The sequence below is a fragment of the Bombina bombina genome, chromosome 6 (assembly GCF_027579735.1).
Source record: "Bombina bombina isolate aBomBom1 chromosome 6, aBomBom1.pri, whole genome shotgun sequence".
Lineage (NCBI taxonomy): Eukaryota > Metazoa > Chordata > Amphibia > Anura > Bombinatoridae > Bombina > Bombina bombina.
The window spans coordinates 801,313,785-801,340,087 of NC_069504.1; the positions used below are offsets into that span (position 1 = coordinate 801,313,785).

General features: G+C 37.1%; 1 protein-coding gene across 1 annotated transcript in view; it reads left to right on the top strand.

The window, feature by feature from the left end:
• SFRP1 (secreted frizzled related protein 1) overlaps window positions 1-25,947 on the top strand; it is a 109,784-nt gene extending 83,837 nt beyond the window's left edge. The window contains exons 2-3 of the mRNA XM_053718128.1: window positions 7,081-7,158; window positions 24,206-25,947. Coding sequence (XP_053574103.1) covers window positions 7,081-7,158; window positions 24,206-24,525 — 398 coding nt within the window. The 3' untranslated portion in view covers window positions 24,526-25,947. The remainder of the gene's footprint in view (window positions 1-7,080; window positions 7,159-24,205) is intronic.
• The last annotated feature ends 356 nt before the right edge of the window (window positions 25,948-26,303 follow it).

The window sequence follows — 26,303 nt, forward strand, 5'->3', positions numbered from 1 at the left end:
AAAAGCATATACCTAGGTATCTACTGCTTACTGGCTAAGTGAAAACTGTATCTAGGCATTCCCACCCTTACCCAGTCACGCACATCTTACAGAATTTTTAATAAAAGGAATACAAATAACCTCATTTCTATCCCATTCCTCCCAAAGGCACATCATCTTTTCACTTGTGCACTATGAAACTCTCGCTCTGTATGAATCAAACTTACCTCTATCCATGAAATATTCATCTCCCACGCCCTTAACCTCTTGGCCCTCACCAAAATCTGGCTCTTTCTCTCAGACACAGCCTCCCCTGCTGCCCTTTCTTATAGGGGGCTGCACTTCAACCATACACCCAGGCCTGGCAACAAGCAAGGAGGCGGTGTTGGCATCCTTCTCTCTCTCCCGCTGTACATTTTCAATACTTTTCAATACATACCCCTCATTTCTTCCCTCACATTCTCTTACTTCAAAGCCTATACAATTTCTTTATTTTCACCCTTATCTGTTTGAGTTGCCATCATTTATCGCCCCCCCCCCCCCCGGGTCACCCAACCTTTTCCTTGACCACTTTGCCTAATGGCTACCTTGCTTCCTCTCCTGTGACCCACCTGACCTCAATCTTGGGGAGTTCATTATTCTCATTGATAATCCTAGCACAGCTGGAGCTCACATTCACAAAGATGGCTATTCAATTGACCTAATCGTCAGCCACCATTGTTCTGTTTTTCAGTTTAATAAATACCCTTTCCTACTCTCTGACCACCGTCTCTTAAAATGCAGCATCATTACACAAACTGCACACCAACCACCTAACCATTGAAATAAAGTCCATAGAAATGTATACACCATAAACACAGACTTACTCTCTTACACTCTAAGCACCCTTCTCCCTGCAATCTCCTCCCTTTCCTGCCCTGAGGAATCTATCTCTCTTCATCATTCCAGTCTGACCTCTGCCCTTGACAAAATAGCCTCTCCTTCCATAGCTCGCATCCCACGGAAGCACCCCTAGCCATGGCACACACATCTTACATGCTACTTGCAAAAATGCACCCGCACTGCAGAACAGCACGGGAGGAACTCTGGCTCCTCCGCCAACATCTTGCTCTACAAATTTACGCTGCACTCCAACTCCTCCACCCCCAACCTCTCCAAACAAAACTACTATGCAAATATCATTTCATCCTATGTCCAACAATCCTAAGAGTCTTTTCTCCACTTTCAATACTCTCCTGTGCACTCACTCTCCTCCCATTACCACTTCTATCACAGTACATGATTTTTCAATACATTTCAAAACTAAAATTGATCCCCTCCAACATGAAATAACCTCATACCACAATAACAATATCCACCTCTCATCTTCCCATATTACTACCTGGCCCCTTGTTCCTCTAGCCTCACAACTGTCACCTTCCCTTTTCCTTTCCCCTACTCTTACACCCATCCTCACATACATATTCAACCTCTCCCTAAATCTAGTACTTTTTCATCATCTAGTACATTTCCATAATCTTAAAAAACCTTACTCGATCCAGCATCCCTTGCAACTATTGCTCAATCTCTCTTCTTCCCCTCACCTCTAAACTTTTGGAGTTTATGGTTAATAAACAACTACCACATCTAACCATCTTCTCGACCCTTTGCAATATAGCTTTTGCCCCAACACTCTACTGAAACTGCTATCACCAAGGTCACAATGGCCTGATTACTGTCAAGTCTAAAGGTCACTATCCTTGGGTATTTTGTGACAGCTTTACGGTGGCTCTCTTCCTCCCTTTCCAACAGTATCTTCAGTTTATACTTCTCTTGCTCTTTCTCCTCCCCTTTACCCCTCTCTGTTGGGGTACCTCAAGGCTCAGTTATAGGTTCCCTTCTTTTCTCAGTATACATCATCTCTAGGCTCTTAAATCAAGTGCTGATGGTTTTAGTATCATCTTTATGTAGATGACACCCAAACCCACCTTTCTTCACCAGACATTTTCTCTTCACTGCTGACATGTCACCAGCTGCCTAGCTGATATTTCATCCTGGATGGCTTCTCTCTACCTAAAGCTGAACCTCTCTAAAACTTTTCCTCACTCTACCAATCTTCCCATTCCCCAAATCTCACTTACTGTGGGCAACTCTTTTATCACCCCTACCCCTCAGGCCCGCTGCCTCGGGGTCACACTTGACTCAGAACTTTCTTTTGCTCCCCACATTAAGTCCTTAGCTAACTCCTGCCATTTCCACCTTAAAAATATCTCTATGATTTGTCACTTCCTCACTCAAGACACAACTAAGACTCTTATACACTCCCTTATCGTTTCCCACCTTGACTATTGCAATTTTATCATCTCTAGTCTCCCAAGCTACTGCCTGTCCCCACTGCAATCCATCATTAATGCCTCTGCCAGGCACATCTTCCTTAAGCACCGCTCCACATCTGCTGCACCTCTTTTCCTACGCCTCCTCTGGCTTCCCTTAACCTCAAAAATAAAATTAAAAATTTTGACCCTAACATACAAAGCCCTTGCCAAGACTGCACCCTCTTATATTTCTGCCCTTGTTTGCAAATACTCCCCAACCCACTCCTCACTCCTCATCTCTTACCACTTCCTCACAATCTCGTCTGCAAGACATTTCTAGAACTGCACTTATCATATGAAACTCCTTGCCTCATTCAGTCAGACTTTTCTCTAGTCTCAAAAATGTTGTGTTCCTTAAAACACATCTGTTCAGGGATGCATACAACTTAATTTAATATGTCTCTACTACTCATGTCTCCCTCTTCCTCAACTCCCCCATGTACTTCCTTTAGAATGTAAGCTCACAAGTCCACTCTTCCTGTTGATCTTTTTAAGGTTTACATAGAATCAATCATAAGTGTCACTTGGTAACCAATAGGACTTTATTATTATTATTATTATTATTATTATCAGGTATTTCTAGAGCGCCAACAGATTCCGCAGCGCTAGACTTATATGTGCCAATGAGGACAGAGGTCTCTGCCCACCTCCTCGAATAGTACAAAGAAGTGTAAAATGTCCACAGCACCAATTTCTCTCATAAAACAAATCCTTTATTGGGTCATCTTTAAGATGATACAATAAAGGATTGGTTTTAAAAGAGAAATTGGTCATGTGGACATTCTATACTTCTTTTTATGGTTTAAAGCTTACAGTGACTCAAGGGAAGGGCCCTCTTCCATTATGATTTATATAAATGTTTCCTGATTATTTTACTCCATAACTGTATCCTTAGGGCCAGATTTTAGAAAGTAAGGCGGACAGGGGCGGACAGGGGCCGCCCCTGTCTGTCCGGCTTCGCAACTAGCAGGCAGCAATACGCTGCCCACATTTACCATTGCCCACTATGGTTACTGTACAATCCCGCCCCTTGCTCGTGTGCAGCCAGTTGCATGTGAGCAAATGTTGTCAATCTCCTTGGTCAGAAAAGTTTGGGGTGATTGACATATGACACATAACTGGTGGCAGAGTGGTTAAAGAAGCAGCAATCTGATGACTTCTGCTTCTTAACTCTCAGGTACAAGTTCACTTATACGAATCTGCAGCTAACGGCGCTCCAACCCCTTGATAAATGGGGCTCTTAATGTTACAGCATTATGTTGCGCTTTATAAATAAACGATAATAATAATAATAATTATCTACTGCGCACTGGCTAGGACACAGAACAACATTTTGGCCTACAATTGAAGCACAATCGATAGTGTAAGGTGCGCTCATGACTCTGAGTTAAGAATAGCACACAATCAAGTATTTATCACGCTGTCTGCATCTATCATTGCACAAGCAGTTCTTGTGAACTGCTTGTGCAATGTTGCCCCCCTGATGATTCACGGCCATTCGGGCGCTAGCAGGGGATGTCAATCAGCCCGATCGTATAGGATTGGGCATATTGATGTCCGCAGCCTCAGAGACAGCGGATCAGTTATGTAGCAGTGGTCTTTAAACCACTGCTTCATAACTGCTGTTTCCGGCAAGCCTGAAGGCTCGTGCGGAAACAGGGGCATCAAGCTTCAGAGCTTAATAATTTGGCCCCTTAGTCTCAAAATAAATTATAGTAACACACAATAGATGACTGTTAGCCCATCGGCACATCTTGTCACAGAAAACATGAGCTACCAGTTGTTCCTGCTGAAGCAAAGGTTTCTGGGTAACAATATGGAAATTAGCTACACAATACTCTTTTTAAACATTTCCCTTATCGTTTTACTTGCGCTGGCATGAGGGAATCTGAGTTTATAATGGATATTTAAAGCAAAAAGGTAATGCTTTATGGAGCTTACTTGCATATTCTTACCCAGAATCCTTTGCTCCAGCTGGAAATAATGGAAGTTCAGGTATTCTGGGAAAATGTGTACTATACATTATTGTGTGACTATACAATAATCTATTTGCACCCTTTCCACTTCTAATCGAAGTCTATTCCATGAATCAACTACCCTTTCTGTAAAGAAGTGCTTATGGAAATTACTCCTGAACCTACAAAAAAAATGTTACAAACAATACACTTACTTTAATGTATCAGATACTGTATACCACAACGTCTAGAGTACTTGAAGACTGACCATTAAAATTAAAGGGACAGTCAACACTAAAATTGTTATTTTCTAAAAAGATAGACAACGCCTTTACTATCCATTCCCCAGCTTTTCACAACCAACATTGTTATTTTAAAATACTTTATAACATTTAAACCTCTAAATTTCTGCCTGTTTCTAAGCCAGTACAGACAGCCTCTTATCACAATACCAAGAAAACAAAACAAAATTGGTGATAAAAGTAAATTAGAAAGTTGTTTAAAATTGCGTGCCCTATCCAAATAATGAAAGTTTAGACTAGATTGTTCCTTTAAGAGTCAGCACAACAGAGCACTAATTGGCTAAAATGCAAGTCAATAGATAATAAATAAAAAGGTCATGTGATCAGGGGGCTGTCAGAAGATGCTTAGATACAAGGTAATCACAGAGGTAAAAAATATATTAATTTAACCGTGTTGGCTGTGCAAAACTGGGGAATGGGTAATAAAGGGATTATCTATCTTTTAAAACAATAAAAATCCTGGTGTAGTCTGTCCATTTAAAGTATTTCATTTTATGTAAGTTACTAGTAAAACATTTGCTTATTAGTCTGAGTGATAGGAAAATATAATTTGTAGCGTTTTGTTCTCTGCTGATGAGGACTAATAAGTTCGAAACAGCTGTCCAGAAGTGGTTTTGTTTTTGATGCACCTACCCCATAAGGGGATTTTTGTGGTACCAGACGCAAAGATAAAAATAAGAGATTACAATTGTGCAAGCATTCATAGGAGAACTTGCCTAATTTTTGTTTGATAAATCAAATCTATCGTCCTTCTGGGGTAAAAGAAAGCGAGGATACTTGCTTAGATGTGCTAATTGTCTATGCCATAATTATATTGCTTTTTAGCTTTATGTTGAAATGGCAGATTTCCCTGGTCTACAGTATTCTATAAAAAGCTATACAGTTCTACGACATTTTTATACAATACAATATTACTTTATTTCACTACAGAATTATCATATGTTAAGTAGTGTAATTAAGGTTTGTGTAGGGATGGGCGAATGTTTTATACAACTTTCTAACATTTGTTTAATGTATCAAACAATCTATCAATCAATCAATATATTTGCATATATTATGTATCATTTTACTAAATTCTCTACCACATGAACTATTGAACATCTAAATAGTATTTGTTAAATCGAATGTTACATTCGAAATTTCAAATGTGTATATTCAATCTAATTATGAACATTCCAAAACAAAAGTTACATTCGAAAATTGGAAATAACATTCGCTTAATGAGTTTTAAGGGTTTTTTGGCCTTATCAGCATTTGTTTGTCCAAAATGAATGTCCATAGGACCATTTGTTTGACCGAATGAATTGTACTTTCAACACTTTTGACCATCCCTAGTTTGTGCTGCCCTAGGCATTGGCACATCTGCTGCCCCTGACTCCCCCCCCCCAATAATTTAAGCTCATAGTTGTCTCAAATGTTTCTCACAACTTGAGGTCAAAGAAGTATGGAAAGGATTGTGTATCTCCATTATACATCCAGAGATAATTTATTTGAAATAAAGTTAATAAATAAAGATTTGGAGAGCATAGGAGTAGGAAGGTATCATAAACAAAGAGCTACCACTCAACATTTTCTGCCCCACTGCTCCCCTAAACCAGTGTTTCTCAACCGCGGTTCTCAAGTACCCCCAACATGTCAGGTTTTCATAATAGCTGAACCAATGCACAGGTGAATTAATCAGCTGATCAGTAACCATGGTTACTAACCTGCTCTCACCCGCCAGCTGATTATTTCACCTGTGCATTGGTTCAGCTATAATGAATACCTAGCCTGTTGCGGATTATGTCCGCTGCACATCGATAAATGCCGACAGCATACACTCTCTGCATTTATCATTGCATAAGCAGTTCTTGTGAACTGCTGGTGCAATACCGCCCCCTGCAGATTCGCGGCCAGTCGGCTGCTAGCAGGGGGTGTCAATCAACCCGAACATATTCGATCGGGTTGATTTCTGGCGATGTCTGTCCATGGCATCAGAGCGGGTGGACAGGTTATGGAGCAGTGGTCTTTAGACCGCTGCTTCATAACTTGTGTTTCCAGCGAGCTTGAAGGATAAATATGCCCCATGGTGTTAAAAAAACTTGATTTTTTTTATTGATAAAATTGATAGATTTAACATTGTTATATTAATATACTTTATAACCTCTAAGTTTGCCCAGACAGTGCTAGTTCATAAGTGTCATATAAATAACATTGTGCTCACTCCTGTGGAGAATGATAATGGTTATACAAGAACCAGCACTGGTTGGCTAAAATGCAAGATTGTAAACAGCACTGAAATAAGGGCTAGTCTGCAAGGGCTTAGATAGAGGTAACCATAGTGGTAAAAATTATATTATTATAACAGTGTTTGTTATGCAAAACTGTGAAATGGGTAATAAAGGGATTATCTGTCTTTTTTAACAATAACAATTCCAAAGTAGACTGTCCCTTTAACTCAAATCTCTCAGGTCAATGAGGTCTAATCTATATCCTATATTGTCTACACAGGAACAGAGGTGTGCCCACAGTGTGATATCGAAATGAAGGCTGAATCCATGTATGAACATATGTGCGCCAGTGAATTTGGTAAGAGAAACCTCCTAGGGTTAACCCACAACCTGCCATATCTTATTGTAAAGGTTATTTGTCACAATTAATAAGATATTGCTATATTCTTCAATCCCTTGGGGAAAATTGTTGGCACCTTGACTGAGTATCTAGTGCACTGTACTGCACTTTGTTAAAGGGAAATGAAACTCAAATTTTTTTTTCATGATTCAGATAGAGCATAGCATTTTAAACAACTTTCCAATTTATTGCTGTTATCAGTTTTGCTTCATTCTCTTGGTATCCGTTATTGAAGGAGCTGCAATGCACTAATTAATGCTAACTGAACACATCTGTAAGCCAATGATAAGTGGTATACATGTGCAGACACCAATCAGCAGATAGCTCCCAGCTCCTGAGCCTACTTAGGTATGCTTTTCAAGAAAGAAGAGAACAAAGCAAATTAGATAATAGAAATAATATGGAACGTTGTTTAAAATGGTATGTTCTATAATGTCACTTTAAATGATGACAGCACTATATCTACTCGTTATGGTACCTTTCTGTATGTCTCTGTCTGTGTGTCTGTCTGTGCATCTATGACCAGTAGGTTGGGTGAAGCTGTATCAAACTATAAGAAACCGGTCTTTTGCTGAAGTTTCCATAAACAGAAAACAGAAGCAAAATAAACTGAAAATGCAAAAGCAAAACATGACAACAAATTGCTACAGTATTGATAATGACTATCTAATGTGCGTAATTGTATTTTTTCACTTAGATATCAATTCATGCTGTGTTTAATTAAACGTTTTATATCACCTTAATGTGAACAGGAATATGTATGGACAAATACCTTGGTAAAATCTTTACTAACTAATGTAAGATATATTTGTTTGCATCTTTGAATATTTAAATATTCACATTCAAATGTTGATTCTCATAGGCTTCAGTATAAGTCTATTGGAGTCAGTATTCAAAAGTACTATTCAAATCTTTTGCATTAAATATTCAAAAATGTATGGAAACTCTCTTACAAACACTCTCTCACAAACACACGTTCTCACGCACACCCTCACTCACACAAACTCATTGTCTCACACTCACACACACTCTGTCACACACACACACTCACAAACACACACTCTTGCTCACAAACTCACTCTCTCACATGCAAACATTCTCACACAGACACACACTCGCTCTGCCTCACACACCGACACTTGGAGGCCTATTTATCATATGTCTGTCGGACCTGATCCGACAGTGCGGATCAGGTCTGACAGACATCGCTGAATTCGGAGAGCAATACGCTCTCCGTATTCAGCATTGCACCAGCAGCTCTTGTGAGCTGCTGGTGCAACGCCGCCCCTTGCAGACTCGCGGCCAATCGTGGCTGCCAGCAGGGGGGTGTCAATCAACCCGATCGTACTCGATCGGGTTAAATTCTGGCGATTCCTGTCTGCCTCATCAGAGCAGGCGGACAGGGTTATGGAGTAGCGGTCTTTAGACTGCTGCTTCATAACTGGTGTTTCTGGCGAGCCTGCAGGCTCGCCAGAAACACGGGCCCTCAAGCTTCGTATGGAGCGTGATAGCTAGGTCCCATAATCTCTATCTCACACACAATACCTGTGTATTTTTGTGTGAATGGTTCAGTTAATCATTTTGAATGATTTTTAAATTACGATCTTCATTGTGCACTTTAGTAATGTATACATCTCCTTCCCATTCGAAATTGCAGTATACGCCCCTTAGCGAGACAACCTGTTTTCAGGGTAAAAAGTGGCTTTAGATAATTTCACTAGAGAAATAGAATTACTAGCGGGAATTCTCAAATAATCCACAAAATCCGCCCACTGTATGGTTGTGGTTTCAGTTAGCAGAAACAGTTATTTCATATAAAAAATATACCTAAAGGAACAACTTCCAATACATTTGAAACTCTGCAGCTGGTATAGCAACTAATAGGAAACACATTAAATTTTATTTTCTAAAAGTTATTTCATGATTTAGGTAGAACATACAATTTTAAAAAATTTCCATTTTACTACTATTATCACATTTGTTTCATTTTCTTGGTATCATTTGTTGAAGGAGCAGCAATGCACTACTGGTTTCTAACTGAACACATGGCTGAGCCAATGACATTCGGTATATATCTGCAGCCACCAATCAGCAGCTAGAACCTAGGTTCTTTTAAACCTTTCAGCAAAAGATAACAAGAGAAGGAAGCAAATTAAATAATAGAAGTAAATTGTAAAGTTGTTTAAAATTGTATTCTCTATCTGAATCAGGAATGTCTAATTATGACTTAATTAAAAAAAAAGTACTGTTTTAAAGGGATATAAAAGTCAAAACTTTTATAGTGTAATTTTAACACCTAAATGACAGCTGACGTACAGGTCTTTTTTGGGGGGTGCGACCCTACCTACCAATGTGCCCAGTTACCTAGAGATTGCCCAGTATTTTTGAGGTGGACAGCTGACAAGCCAACTAATGGGAGAAACTGGTAGTTTAGGTGTTCTGTGGAAAGCTGTACAAATCAGTTATACAATGATGAATTGCAGGGATCGACAAAACCAGGAGCCAGTGAGCCACTGGCTACTAGATTTCTACCCTTGGCTCCTAACTTTTTGGGTTGTTCTCCATATATCTATATACAAATAGCACAATCTGGCTCCTAAAAGTATGCCTGGCTCCTAATTATCCTTACTGGCTCCAATTAAACAGATTTGTTGAGCACTGATTTATTTTGTGTTCCTATACTCAGTATAATACAATATAATGCATTGCAACAAAATTACCACTTGCTAAAAGAAACTATACAGCTTTCTCTTTAAAAATACTTTTTCGGTTAATTAAAGGTGGTAACGTTAGACCATCCTTTACCTATCAGTCCAGGAAGAAAACACAGAAGCCATTTTCTTAAAGCAGAAGTATATTGAAAACACTTGCATAAAGTTATAAGCTTAGTAATATATTTTAAATATCTACGCATATCAAAGGTTTTCTTAGAAGAAAGTTTAATTGTTTGTTTTTAATTTTGTCACAATAGATTACAGTGAAAAATCTGCTAATTGTATATTTTTGTATTTTATGATTTTTATGTAATGTTTTTTAATAAGTAAAAGTTTTTTATAAAATTGGCACATATTTTCATATTTTCTTCACTATATATTAGTCAGAAATTACGTACCTGGTTTGACCATATCACAAATATAGAGGTTTTAAACTGAGAGTCCGGAAGTGTTTCAATGTGACATTATATTTATTTGGGTACAGATAAAATTGATAAATATTAGAATTCACATTTTATGTTTCATATATTCAAAACTAATAAAGAACATAACAACCATTATGCAAATTTATAACAAACACGAATAAATACATAAAGGTGTATTTTTCAATAAAAGATAAAAAAAGAGTGATTCATCCTTCAAAAAATTTTATAACAAAAAGGAAAAGAGTCCAAATACATATAATTATATATATATATAATTATTTGAGAACACCCTTATTAAGGACCCCATTATTAATGTGATCATACCCATGTCTTTAACGTTTTGAGCTTACTAAGCGCCCCTGAAAACAATTCTCTGTTTTATTTACATTTTCTCTGTCCAGGAGGAGGACAGTATTTCGGGAGGCAAAAAAGCGTTTTAAGTCCAGCGCCTTATACACTATAAACCCTTTATCTTTCAGTATAATACAACACAGACATTCCTCATCTATTATTCTCACCATAACTTATATTCAACTTTTTTTTCTCTCTTCACCCATTTCTCCCCTCTCACGTCCCTCTTTTTGCCCTTTTGCTCTTTCTCTGTTCCAGCACTTGATTGTCTCATCACAATCATTACATTTTGCAATACCCAGATACAGCTTTTAATGTCAGGATGTCTCCTTAGAGACTTACTCAGTGAAGCACACTAGCAGGAATGTGGCTCTAGCTAAATGTCTGACCACAGGAGCTGGCAAAGAGGCACCAGGAATTATGACAAGTTTTAAGTTCCCTAACATAAAATGCACAGATGTTGAATCACATGACTGATAAGATTTTCTCTGTCATTATCTGAATATGAAATACTTTCTGCTTTAGCAACAATCGTCCTGAAAGGGCACCAAATATCATATAAAAACCTGTCCTGTTAAAGGGAAAGTCTAGGCCAAAATAAACTTTCATGATTTCAACAGTTTTTCACCACTAGAGGGTGTTAGTTCACGTATTTCATATAGATAACACTGTGCTCGTGCACGTGAAGTTATCTGGGAGCAGGCACTGATTGGCTAAACTGCAAGTCTGTCAAAAGAACTGAAATAAAGGGGCAGTTTGCAGAGGCTTAGATACAAGATAATCACAGAGGTTAAAAGTATGTTATTATAACTGTGTTGGTTATGCAAAACTGGGGAATGGGTAATAAAGGGATTATCTATCTTTTAAAACAATAAAAATTCTGGTGTAGACTGCCCCTTTAAACTGCTGTATGGCTGCTAGACGTCCTCCACAAAAATACAGGATGCCCGACTGGACCTTGAGGTAGATAAGAAGGAGGGGTAATAAAATGATCCTTGCCAAATTGCTCACTAGTTCCCACACCAAACATATCCTAAGCCCAGCCATATATGTTTTTCACAGCTAAAGATATTGCCCCATTTGCTGCCAGTAACACACAAGGCAGTGATTTTTATTTTTATTTTATTTTTTAGCGTGGATATTTATAACACATAGGGCAGTGATTTTACCCTGTGTGGACTCGCTTCCATTGAGCCATAAAAAATGGAGCCGTAAGCTACCGAAGTGGCCGACAGCTAAAAGTAATTTCCGGCTCCATTTTAGTACCAGGTTTCCATTGAAATATTTTGCGCATTGCGTGCAGTCGTACTTTTCGTGTAGTTGTAAGTTAACGTTGTGTTAACGCTTTCATCCAACGTCGGAATTCTTGAAAATCATTTAGTTGCTATGGTAACCCAACCTTACACTATCAAATTTACGTTTAACGTCTGTGCTCCTTACCTGTGATCACCTCTAAATAGAAACAAAAATAAAGATACACTTATTTATAATACATATTTTTTTAACTATAAGCAAATACTATTTTTTATTATAATTATATTTTCATTTTTTTTTAATATATGTTATATGTATTGCTGCCGTAGGCATAGGTCTAGTTTGAATTCTGTAGATATGTGCTTGCATATGTTTTCATATGTAAATACATATTGACATTTCCATAAGAATATAATAGCAACTATTCTTATACATGGGACAACAATAAATATTACATATTACAATTTTTTTCTACATTGAAACACTTTAATTATTTGCAAGTTTTAAAATTTCAATGGGAAATAGGTCTCAAAAAGCTTATGATTCCTCTTTTACACCTAGTTGAGCTGGGTGTAATTTTTCTCAATATATCGACAGTCTCCGACAGTGTATTAATGGTTTGTGTTTTCATTGGAAACATGGTATAAGTTATCTCTTAACGGCTTCTAATACTTTCTATGGGACGCAAAAATATTTTCAAAAGCTGGACCCCGGCTGCCTATATTGAGGTATAATGCACCATCAGAAGCAGTCGATAAATGAAATTGCTTTTGACAGCATATCTATCGGTTTGTGACCTCGTGCGAACCTAATTACGGCTCAACGGAAACGAGCCCTATGTCAGTAACACACACAAACCAGTAATGTAGCCCCCTATGTGCATGTAGTAGCTGTCATGTATTTTACCTACATGGGCCTAGTTTCCATTGAGCTGGTAAAGCTTGTAAACTGTTGGTAAAATCATTTATCTCCAATAAAGTCTATGGAGAATATTTTGTTACCACCAGTTTCCAAACTTTACCAACTCAATGGAAACTAGGCCATGGCTGGTATTTGTAAGGTTCAGGTCAAAATAATGATTCAATATAGAAATAAAGATGCTTTCATGGTCAAACTTATTTGAAGTTTATTGTAATCTAATTTCGAACAAATTATCATTTAAATCGGTCCTAGCAGCTTTTATTCTTGATTAACTCTGTATAATTATTTATACAAATTTATGCTAAGCATCATGGCCGATATTTTTTCCCAGAAAAGCTGGTCATCTTAGCTATGATTTTAAAGGGAATAGTCTAGTCAACATTAAACTTTCATGATTCAGATAGCGCATGTAATTTTAAGCAACGTTTTAATTCACTCCTACTATCAACTTTCTTAAGAGCCAGTGTTCTATTGAAAACTCCAAGACGTCAAAAATTCCAAGTTTACGTCACTTCCGTGACTCCATACATCTGATTGGTTGTGCATCATGTCCCTCACGCATGGGCCAATAAGATGGGCACTGTAGTCGCCTATCTTCACTATTTATTTTGCCTCCACCTTTGGGGTTCAAGGGGGCAAAGTCCCCCTTTTAAACCTCACTCCCCAAGATTCCCTTTGGGTGGATGTCAGAGGATTGACGGTGCGCCCCCATACAGAGGCAAAAACAAATAGTGAAAATGGAAGAGTCACTGGAACTTACGCAATCTTGAAGTTTTCGAGGTCTTGGAGTTTTCGATAGAACACCGGCCCATTTTTGGCTCAGCACCTGGGTAGCGCTTGCTGATTGGTGGCTATATTTAGACTTTAGAAAATGGCTGCACCTCACTGACGAGGCCCAGGACACAGAAGGCTGAAACAATCATCTGGGGTTGTCATGTTCCTTGTTCATAGGAGAATTGCCTGGTATTTTGGGGCAGGACTGACCTTCTCTCTTTGAATGTATTTGCAACAGTAACATGCTTAGAGATTTCCTATGACAACGGCAAGAAACTTCATACACCCCTTAAGGAAAGCCCTTGCTAAGCCACTCACCAAAACTGACTCATATTACAATAGAAATATAAGGAACCCTCTGAATTTTACCTCTTGCTTATGATTTTAACATTGTTTTCAGAAATTATGTTGTATATTAATTACAAGTTTTAGAGGGACATTAAACTGCTGAGTACAACACCAGCAGCATGGTTACTACTCACCATGGTATTGTTTTTCTTCCTCTGTCTGCAGCCCTTTAATACTTACCTTTAAGTGAATGTAAACTTTCATGAATCAGTGGCCTGTTTTTAAAAATACTATTAAAAACAGGGGCACTTTTATTCATGAAAGTTTACATTGCAGCGTATTTTAGAAATACTTTTTCGTCACCAAAGCCGGATCGCCGATCCCCCTCCCACAGTTCCTCTGTCCTTACGTCACCAATGACGAAACCGGCTTCCTCCCCCAGAGCGTTTATCTCGTGAGGCACGTCGTGATTGGCGGAAGCTGGTTTCGTCATTGCTGTGTTAGTACAGCAGGAAGAAGCGGGCGGGGGATAGCCTATCTGACTTTGGTGAAGAAAAAGGTAAGTATTTGTAAGTAATGTAAACTTTCATGAATGAAAGTGTCCCTGTTTTTAATAGTATTTTTAAAAAACTGGGCACTGATTCATGAAAATTTATATTCACTTTAAAGGGACCCAAAACACAAACTCTTGCTTTATAATTCTGATAGAGCATACCAGTTAAAACAACTTTTATTATCAAATGTGCCTCATTCTCTTGGTATCTTTTGTTGAAGGAGAAGCAGTGCACTACTGAGTGCTAGTTGAACACATCAGATGAGTCAATGAAAAGAGGCATATATGTGCAGCCACCACTCAGCAGCTAGCTCCCAGTATTTATACAGTGTGTTGCTGCGCCTAAGCCTAAATAGGTATGCTTCTATTTCCCCTCCCACTACATCATGTGACATCAGCCAAACAAAATGCATTTACGTATATATTCTGTGAATCTTGCACAGTAGTTGCTGGTACCTCAGAAAGTGTGCAATGTGCATATAAAAAGATTGTGCACATTTAGATAATGGAAGTGAATTTGAAAGTTATTTAAAATTGTGTGCTCTATCTGAATCATGACAGTTTAATTTTTACTTGAGTGTCCCTTTAATTTTTAATTTACTGTCCCTTTAAATACATTTTTATTCCTGTAAAAGTGAAAAAATAATAATATGGCTTAATGTAAATTCACACTTTGCTGTAGACTTTAATACACATTTGAAATCATCTGCACTAATAGTTTGAGTTTTTCCATTACAACTTTTACAGCTTACATTCAATACACTTCAAAAAAGCTTATTTTATTATTATTATCATTTATTTGTATAGCGCCGCCAAATTCCGTAGCTCGAGCTCTATACTGTATATAAAGTATGTGTCTTGGCTTTGCATACAGAGACGTAGGTTATGCTCTTAGCAAGAAACACAGCTACCAAGGAAAATTTTGCCTTTAGAGAATTTTGTGAAGGTTCTCATAGCACTAATGCATCTTTTTTAGAATATCGCATGAGCGCTGAGTCACTAGGGATGGGTGAATGTTTTGCACCATTTGAAAAATGAACTACTTTCCACAGGAATGAATAGTCATTCGACCAAACAAATTGCATTTTCCGCACATTTGCCTATTCGCCGAATCACCAACCTTTAGAGAATCTGATCCTTTGAGAGAACTGAAGATCTTGTGTATGGGGGTGTGGGGGGTTATTTTTGTTATCTGTTTTCAGTGTTTCAGTGAAAATTTGCCATTTCAGTAAAAATAAGCAGTTATGTATAAAAGAAACAGTTTTTCATATACGCATGTGTATAACCCTATCACTTCCACCAAAGGCTATGCTATTTCTACAGTTCTGTTTACCTGCAATAAATTCTCACTAGTCTGGACACCTGAGAAATAATTCTTGTTGGTAAACAGAGTCCTTTTTTTTCACTTGCAAAATGTGGTCACTATGAAGTCGGTGGAAATACTGGACTGTCCAGTTCAATACTGGACACCTGGCCTAATTTACTGCAGTCAGAAGGTCGCACCATATTTTATAGAAACCTCTGAGGCTATATCTGAGGCTATACTGATTCCCAGACTGAAGATAAAAACCTAGCACTGTCTGATCCTGTCCTAGTGACTGATGGGCATGCAACTCATTATCTAGAAACAAAGCGTTGTCTAAACAGGTCTCTTGATAATCTCATGTCAGGATATCTTGCATATGGCTACCTTATCGTCTTTTCAGTTCAGGGGACACAAATGTCATTTCTATTTCTTTGTCGCATCTAAAAGAGATCATGTTAAAATGTATTACAGGTTTTTTTCTGTAAACCACATGGTCCTGGTGTTGTTGTTTTTAGGCTAGTGAGGCCTGCAACTCTGTGTTTAACCCCTGCAAAAGGGAAATGACTGTTAACCAAAGCTGGGTCATTAAAGGGGGTTTATACACATAGAGCTCCATTTATGAAGCAGCGAATCCTGCTTCGGGGGCCCATCGTCTCAGGCTCGCCTGAAACTGATGTTAAAGGGACACTCAGGTCAAATTAAATTTTCATGAATCAGATAGAGCAGTAATTTTAAACAACTTTCCAATTTACTTCAATTAAAAAAAAATGTGCACAGTCTTTTATATTTACACTTTTTGAGTCACCAGCTCTTACTGTGCATGTGCAAGAATTCACTGACTATACGTATATGCATTTGTGATTGGCTGATTGCTATCACATGGTACAGGGGGAGTGGAAATAGACATAACTTTAAAATTTGTTAGAAAAAAAAACTACTACTCATTTGAAATTGAAGAGTAAATGCTATTGCATTGTCTTGTTATCTTGCATTTGTAGATTATGCAAATCTACTGTGTTTACTGGTCCTTTAAGAAGCAGCAGGCTCCTTAACCTGTCCACCACCTTATAGGTAGCGGATTGAAATCATCCAGATCTGATCGGGAAGATTAACAACCCCTGCTAGCGGCTGATTGCCGCTTAGTGAGCAGGGGCGGCACTGCACAAGCATTTCAATAGAAATGCATGTGCAATGATAAATGCCGACGGTGTATGCTGTCAGCATTTAGTGATGTCGAGCGGACATGATTCGCTATAGCAAATCTACCCCATAGAGTTGCAGCGACGCTAGCATTAAAATGACATGTTCTAGCAAATTAGTCTCCAGAACAAGCAACAGTTTCTGTTTCCAGGGGAACTGTGGAAAGGAAAGCGGGAAGATCTCCCAAATGTTACAATTCTGGAAGATCCTGGATGCTAAGCATTAAACATCTTCTAAAGTGTTACATATTTTGTAAGAATAGTTGTAGAGGGATTATATCCCTTTACACCTAGTAGTGGTAGACTTAAAGGGACACTGAAACCAAATTGTTTCTTTCATGATTCAGATAGCGCATGCAATTTTAAGCAACTTTCTAATTTACACCTATTATCACATTTTCTTTCTTCTTTTACTATCATTATTTGAAAAATAAGGCATCTAAGCTAAAGAGCCAGCCAATTTCTGGTTTAGAACGCTGGGCAGCACCTGCTTATTGGTGGGTGAATTAATCCACTAATCAGCAAGAACAACCCAGGTTGTTCACCAAAAATGGGCCGGCATCTAAACTTACATTCTTGCTTTTCAAATAAAGATACCAAAAGTATAAAGACAATTTGGATAATAGGAGTAAATTATAAAGTTGTTTAAAATTGCATGCTCTGTCTGAATAACAAAAGAAAAAAATTGGGTTCAGTGTCCCTTTAACATAAGTTTCAATGTTCAGCATGCCCAAAATGGTCAATGGCTTCAAAATAAACGGAGAAAAATAACATTTTCAGCTCCCATTGACAGCTATTTAAACAACTGTCAGTCTGTCAAAAACATTTAACAGCTTTAATATAAACCAGCCTTAGTGATTTTGGGGAATAAGGTCAAATGTGAACTTGGTGAGTTTGTCACATTTCAAAACTCATCCTTCTCTACAACTTTGGTGAATCTGTGCCAGATTTGTTTCCATCCCTGTCCTTGTTAAAAAATCAATAAAAGGAACATTGAATTTTTAAATTGTCTCCCTTTTAATTTGTCGCTAATAATACATTTTACCTACTGGAGTTTATTAAAATGTTTAATCAAAGTACCTTTATCTTTATTTTGTCATTTGAAATAGCATGTTTTGCCTGTTTAAACCACCACCTATACTGAAATTTCCAGTAGTGCAGTATTTGCTATCAGAAAAAAAACCTGTGTATGCAAGAGGCAGCAGAAGTAATTAACCTCCCAGTTGAGGGTGGATGAGAGACCAGACCATTAGAAAATGTGTTACTGCAGTTTTGAATACAACATGCTTTTAACAGCTGCTTGCCTGAGTTCATTGTCTTGGCAAGGAGTTGATTTAAAGGGATGAAAAATAAACTGCTGTAATGTGTTAGAGCACCTTATTATTAAACTGCTGCTTGACCCCTAAAAATAGGTTAAACACATAGTTAAAGTTATTATGGGCTGCAATGCACTTTTGCTAAATTTTCATATTAAAATTTTATGTCCCTTTAAATTTAGGAGCCACCCAAAATACTGCTGAGCCAACAATGGGCTAGATTAAATATTACATTTAAAAATACAATAGAACCCATGGCTCCTATGCAATTCACAAAAACAACGCTAGGATTTAGTTTTTTGCGCTAGTCAGGTTGTGCTAGTATTACAAGTTTTAAAAAAAACAACATATTTTGCACAAGGGTAACCTGACTAGTGCAAAAACCTGAACTTACAACGGGTGCATATTCACGTATTCCCCCATAGAAGTCAATGGAGAAAAAAGTGGGGAAAAAAAACACTTTCACGCAAACACAGTAGCCTTTTCGCAATTACACTAACCCGACATAAAAATATGAATATTTCATATAAACATATATACAGTATATTTATACATATATAGAGATGATTATATATAGGTATACATATATGCAGATAAGAATAAGAATATCTATTTATAAATACATAGAACATATTCTGCTATGTAAAGAACATAGGAATGTGACATATTTACAGTAAGTACACAGTTAAACATATATACAGTATAAACATACAAATACATGCAAATACATCTTTAGCATTGTATCTGTATGTATCTCTATGTTAAAGTACTTTGGCGACTTTTTATTTCTAACATCTGCGACCTTGTATCTTTGAGCCCTTATAACTTTTGTGTGCAATATTTTTATTAAATAATTTTTTTTAGATAGTGTTAATATGAGTGTAACTGTACTTTTTAATGTATTTTTGATGTGTTTTGTGCAACTTTTTAGTTTCGGAAAACAGTTAACCAGAGCTCTGAGATTGCGGTAAGAATTGTAGCTAGCGCAATCGCGATTTCGCCCAACTTAAAATAGCGCACTTTAAAAGGCTCACGAAAACATGATATCGCTTGCACAAAAACTTTGCCCCTCACTTGTAATCTAGCCCAATATGTTTTTAGGAGCCACAACATGGGGCCAGATTATAAGTGGAGCATAAAATATCGATTTTGCAAAAAACAATATTTGCGCTCCACTTTGTAATACCAGCGCACGCAAATGTACACTGGTTTTACAAGTTAGGTGCAATGTGAAGGAGGGAAGTTGCGCAGCGATGGGCAGCAAATTTAAATATATATGTATATGCTGATATACATATATACTTTATTTATGTGTTAATGTGTGTATATACACATATTAACACATAAATATATTCATATATATTTACAGGGAACACACATTTCCCATAGTCCGCAATGTAAAGGCAGTTTTCAGTGCCCTTTTTTTTTTTTAAACACCCCACAGCCGCTGACTTTAGCCCCTAAAAACTTCCTAGTGCAGTAATTTATCAAAATAATTAAAGACGCTCATATTGTTTTCTTTAATAAATGCACGCTATTCCTAATTTGGGGGGCAATTGGGAAACATTTATAAAATTAACCAGAGATCTGATCTCTGGGGGTGATTTTATGAGCTCTAATTGCTACCTTAAAGCTTGCGGTAGCAATAACCAGTCACTTGTAATGGCTGGTTATTTATTCCGCACCCACAAATGATAAATTAGTGCTCCACTTGTAATTTAGACCGTAATGTTTTATATGGATGTAGAGAGTTGAATTAAAAAGAATGTTATTAGCCAAAATTAGTATTTTAGGAGCCATGGGTCCTGTTTTATTTTTAAATTTAATATTTAATCCAGAACATTTAAAATATTTTTAAAGTGTCTATAGTACAAATGTTTAATAACAAGGTTAAAAAGATTATATTTTTGTTATTTCTTAAAACACTTTTGCAAGATTAAAAAGTAGGTACAGCACTTTTAAAATATATTACACTGACACCTTCACTTAAAGGGACAGTATACCCCAATGCTCATATAACTGCATGTAATAGACACTACTATAAAGAATATGTGTAGAATATGCACAACATGAGAACTAGTGTAGCGAAGGGGGTACGTAGCAAGGCATTGGGCAGCATTTTTAAATATATATGTACTGTATATGACTATATACATATATATTTATGTGTTAAATTGTTAATATGTGTATATACACATATTAACACAAAAATATATATGTATATAATCCTATACATATCTATTTACATTGCAGTCTATACCATTATTAAATGTACATTTATTTTTTAATACAAAACTATAATGCCCTCTATTTTGAGGGCATTTGGGGCACTTTTAGAAAATTAACAATGAGATCTAATCTCTGGTTAATTTTCTGAGCACTAATTGCTACCGCAAGCTCACGGTAGCAATAACCAGTTACTTGTAATGGCTGTTTAATTATCACGTGCCTGCAAACAGGCAAATTTGGCTGTTTCCAGTAACGCAATAATTTAGCGCTCCACTTGTAATCTAGCCCTCATTCTTTACTAATTATCGGCTAGATTACGAGTTTTGCGGTATGAGTGAAAAAGCAGTGTTAAGACTCTTTTTTACTACCACTGGTATTACGAGTCTTGCAGGTTTAGGTGTACCGCACACTTTTTTGGCCGTAACGCAACGTAACTACCGCAGCTTTCAAAAAGTCCTTTTTCAATGGGACTTCCACAGCGCCGGTATTACGAGTCTGCCTGAGAGGCCAAAAAGTGAGCGGTACAGCCTAAAACTACAAGATCCATACCATAAACTGAAAGTCAGTAGTGAGTTTTACGCTACAAAGCTGTAACATAAAACTCATAACTAAAGTGATTAAAAGTACACTAACACCCATAAACTACCTATTAACACCTAAACCAAGGTCCTCCCGCATCACAAACACTAAAATAAAATTATTAACCCCTAATCTGCTGCTCCGGACATCGCCGCCACTATAATAAACATATTAACCCCTAAACCGCCGCACTCCCGCATCGCAAACACTAGTTAAATATGATTAACCCCTAATCTGCCACCTCTAACATCGCCGTCACCTACCTACATTTATTAACCCCTAATCTTCCACCCCCAACGTCTCCGCCACTATACTAGGTTATTAACCCCTAAACCTAATCCTAAGTCTAACCCTAACCCTGTTCAACTAATAGAATGTGAGCTCAATTCTATTGGCTGATTGGATCAGCCAATAGGATTGAAGCTCAATCCTATTGGCTGATTGCATCAGCCAATAGGATTTTTTCACCTTTAATTCTGATTGGCTGATAAAATTCTATCAGCCAATCGGAATTCAAGGGACACCATCTTGGATGACATAATTTAAAGGAGAATTCATTGTTCAAGAAGATGTCGATTGAAGAGGATGCTCCACACCGGATGTCTTGAAGATGGACCCGCTCCGCTCCGGATGGATGAAGATAGAAGATGCCGTCTGGATGAAGACTTCTGCCCGGTTTAAGGGTTTATTGGGTGCGTTTTATTTTTAAATTAGGGTTTTGGCGGAAAAAGAGCTAAATGCCCTTTTAAGAGCAATGCCCATCCAAATCGCCTTTTCAGGGCAATGGGGAGCTTAGGTTTTTTAGTTAGGATTTTATTTGGGGGTTGGTTGTGTGGGTGGTGGGTTTTACTGTTGGGGGGTTGTTTGTATTTTGTGTTACAGGTAAAAGAGCTGATTTCTTTGGGGCAATGCCACGCAAAAGGCCTTTTTAAGGGCTATTGGTAGTTTAGTTTAGGCTAGGGTTTTTTTTATTTTGGGGGGGGGCTTTTTTATTTTGATAGGGCTATTAGATTAGGTGTAATTAGTTTAAATATCTAATAATTTATTTTTTTATTTTTTGTAATTTAGTTAATTGTATTTAATTTATGTAATTGATTTAATTGTAGTGTAAGGTTAGGTGTTGGTGTAAGACAGGTTAGGTTTTATTTTACAGGTAAATTTGTATTTATTTTAGCTAGGTAGTTAGTAAATAGGTATTAACTATTTACTAACTAGTCTACCTAGTTAAAATAAATACAAACTTGCCTGTGAAATAAAAATAAAACCTAAGATAGATACAACAATGTAACTATTAGTTATATTGTAGCTACCTTAGGGTTTATTTTATAGGTAAGTATTTAGTTTTAAATAGGAATTATTTAGTTATTAATAGTAGATTTTATTTAGATTTATTTTAATGACATTAAAGTTAGTGGGTGTTAGGGTTAGATTTAGGGTTAGGTTTAGGGGTTAATACATTTAGTATAGTGGCAGTGACGTTGGGTGCGGCAGATTAGGGGTTAATAAGTGTAGGTAGGTGGCGGCGACATTGAGGGCGGGAGATTAGGGGTTATTAACATTATGTAGGTGTCGGCGATGTTGGGAACAGCCGATTAGGGCTTAATAAGTATAATGTAGGTGCCGGCGATGTTGGGGAGATTAGGGGTTAATAAGTATAATGTAGGTGGCGGCAGTGTCGGGGGTGGCAGATTAGAGGTTAATAAGTGTACTGTAGGTGTCGGAGATGTCGGGGGCGGCAGATTAGGGGTGTTTAGACTCAGGGTTTATGTTAGGGTGTTGGGTGTAAACATAAATTTAGTTTCCCCATAGGAATAAATGGGGCTGCGTTATGGGGCTTTATGCTCCTTTATTGCAGGTGTTAGGCTTTTTTTCAGCCGGCTCTCCCCATTGATGTCTATGGGGAAATCGTGCACGAGCACGTAAAACCAGCTCACCGCAGCTCTGGTATTGGAGTGCCATATGGAGCTCAATTTTGCTCTACGCTCACTTCTTGCCTGCTAATGCCAGGTTTTTGTAAACCTGTAATACCAGCGCTGTAGGTAAGTGAGCGGTGACAATATCTTGCAAGTTAGTACCGAGCCGCTCATAACGCAAAAATCGTAATATAGCCGTATTACTTTGATTTAGTTAGATAAATTAAGGGAATATCTGGTAAATAAGATATTGTATCCAAACATTTTTAGGACTACGAAAGAACAGTAATTAAAAATGTTAAAAACACTGACATGAAATGCTTGTTTGTGCAAAGTTTGCAGTAGGTTGCTATGGCTGGGCAATTATGGGAATGGTTTATTGTGGTCCTAGGTTTAATAAACATTATAGTAAATAGTTGTGCTAGTGCATTTTATTTTTCAATACACATCACTTTATGTGGAATTTCATTTAAAGGGAAATTAAACCCATTTTTTTTTTCTTTCATGAATCAGATAGAGCATGCAATTTTCAATCAACTTTCTAATTTACTCCTATTATCACTTTTTCTTCATTCTCTTGGTATCTATATTTTACAAAGCAGGAATGTAAGCTTACGAGCATTCCCATTTTTGGTTCAGCACCCTGGGTAACGCTTGCTGATTGGTGGCTACATTTAGCCACCAATCAGCAAGCGCTACCCAGGTGCTGAAACAAATATGGTCCGGCTTCTAAGCTTACATTTTTGCTTTTCAAATAAAGATACCAAGAGAATGAAGACAATTTAATAATAGGAGAAAATTAGAAAGTAGCTTAAAATTGCATGTTCTTTCTGTATCATGAAAGAAAACATTTTGGTTTCATATCCCTTTAATGACCCTTGACGAAAAACAGTATACGTTGCTTAGGTAATTTAGTAGGACACTTTAAAGGACCATCACAGTCTCATATACATATACACTGTGAACTATTGCACATACTCAGTAGGAGCTGGTGTCTCAAAAAGTGTGCATATAAAAAGAATGTACGCACTTTGATAATTTGGTAAATTAGGTAAATTGGTAAGTTTCTTAAAACTGCATGATCTATCTGAGTCATAAAACTTTAATTTTGACTTTACTATCCCTTTTTTTAATTAATCTTCAGTTTTCAAACCAATTTATTCTATTTTTTTCCTAAATGCAGTTCTCAAAATCTCCATTCGGGAGGTGAAAAAGGAGAGCGGAGACAAAAAGCTTATTCTCAAAAAGAAGAAAGCTCTGAAGAGAGGTCATATTCAGAAGAAAGACTGGAGTGATCTAGTTCTTTACTTGAAGAATGGAGCCAATTGTCCTTGTCATCAATTGGACCAGCTCAGTGGTCAGTTTCTGGTGCTGGGACGGAAAGTAAAAAGCCAGCACCTTCTAACAGCAATACACAAGTGGGATAAGAAAAACCGAGAGTTCAACAGATTCATGCGCAAGGTCAAGAAGATTAAGTGTCCAAAGCCACACTCAGTCTTCTAAGTCATTGAGAATACGGTGGCTTTTTTTTTTTACAAAACATTCTATACTTCCAGAGCTGGGACTCTGTAATGACAAATGACACACAATGAAGGATATAAGGGAAATAGTTATCCCTCTCTACAAGTTCACAGATGTTGGGGATTTTATATTACAAAAACCTTGAGAAAATGAACTGTTGAATGTTGTAAAGCAGGGGTGGGCAATTATCGGCCCTCCAGATGTTATGGACTACATCTCCCATAATGCTCTTTCAGCCATAATGCTGGCAAAGCATCATGGGAGATGTAGTCCATAACATCTGGAGGGCCAATAATTGCCCACTCCTGTTGTAAAGCAAGGGTGATAGAGAGATCATGTGCCGATCTGCTTGCTCATATGTCACACAAATATTAATTCACTTACTAATCCAGAAAAACATCCAAAGTACATTCATATCATAATTTAGTGATATACCAATACAACTCTTCAAAATATCAACAATTCACCCATTAACTCTCTTGTTCGTTCTTTTTTTAATTATTTTGTTTGCTTAGACACCAAACTGTAGTTGTATATTTATACATGCTATTTTAGTTATCGCATCATATGTTTGATGCAAACTTCTACCCATTACTTTAGTAATCAAGCAGCAAGGCAATTATTGCAGGCTCCGATTTTTTTTTATTTTTGAAAAGCAGCAGCTATGCACCTGCTACATAATTCCATTCATTCATCTGGTAATTCACTAATTTGCCAATATATTACAGGCATTCACACAATAAATAACATTTTAATAGAGATCAGTATATTTTAATGCATTAGTAGTAAATCTGGTACAGTATTCATTCATTTATTTTATAATTGAGCTACCTACAATTCAACCTTTTCTTTCCATCTTCTATGTCCAATAACCTCTTGAATGTGCATATTTGTTCATTAACAGAGTGGCTCTAGTAATCAATATGTTTTTTAATTTAATTTTATAATCCAGCAGAAATGTTTTATATTTTCATTATAATTGATCCATTCATTAATTCACTCATTTATTCAGTAATATCGAAGAAATATACTTGTTTTATAATAGCATTCATTTTCTACTCAGTCAACAAAACATGTACATACATACATACTGCATTCATTCAGTAACAAAGCAATAGTAAAGTTATACAGAATTGAACTCATAATAATTCAGAATCGACACATCTTGTATAAGTTGCCATTCACTTATCCATTATTTGGTTTATTTGTTTTCTGATACAGTTAAAATAGATCTTATAAGTTACATATTTATTCATTTAGTAACAAGCAAAACATCAATTGACACAAATAATTTATCAGTCAATGTATCAATTATTTAATTTGTTTCAGTTATCAGACAACAAGACAAAAGGTGTATACTTTTCTGTTTGCTTTTTTTAAAAATTATAAATAGATTTCAACATATTTGCATGTTCTTTGAATTGATTTAGTAATCGGTAACCATACATTAGCCCCTCAGTTTGCTGATCCTGTAGAATATCTGTGCAGGCTCACATTCAGGGATTTTTTAACAGTTTATCAATAATATTCCGGTCTAGACATCTTAATGCAGCTTTCTTCAATTCCTGTAATCACAACTTACTAACAGCACAGGTAAATTCATCTGGACACAAACACTATAATGAATCAATTTCTGCTCTAACATATAAGTTTTGAAAATCCAGCCTGTTAGCATATCCCCCTAACATTACCTGAAGTTGGAAGGCTGGGGGGACGGAATATCAGCCATCCAGGTGTGAGCTCAGGACATGGGGGGCAGA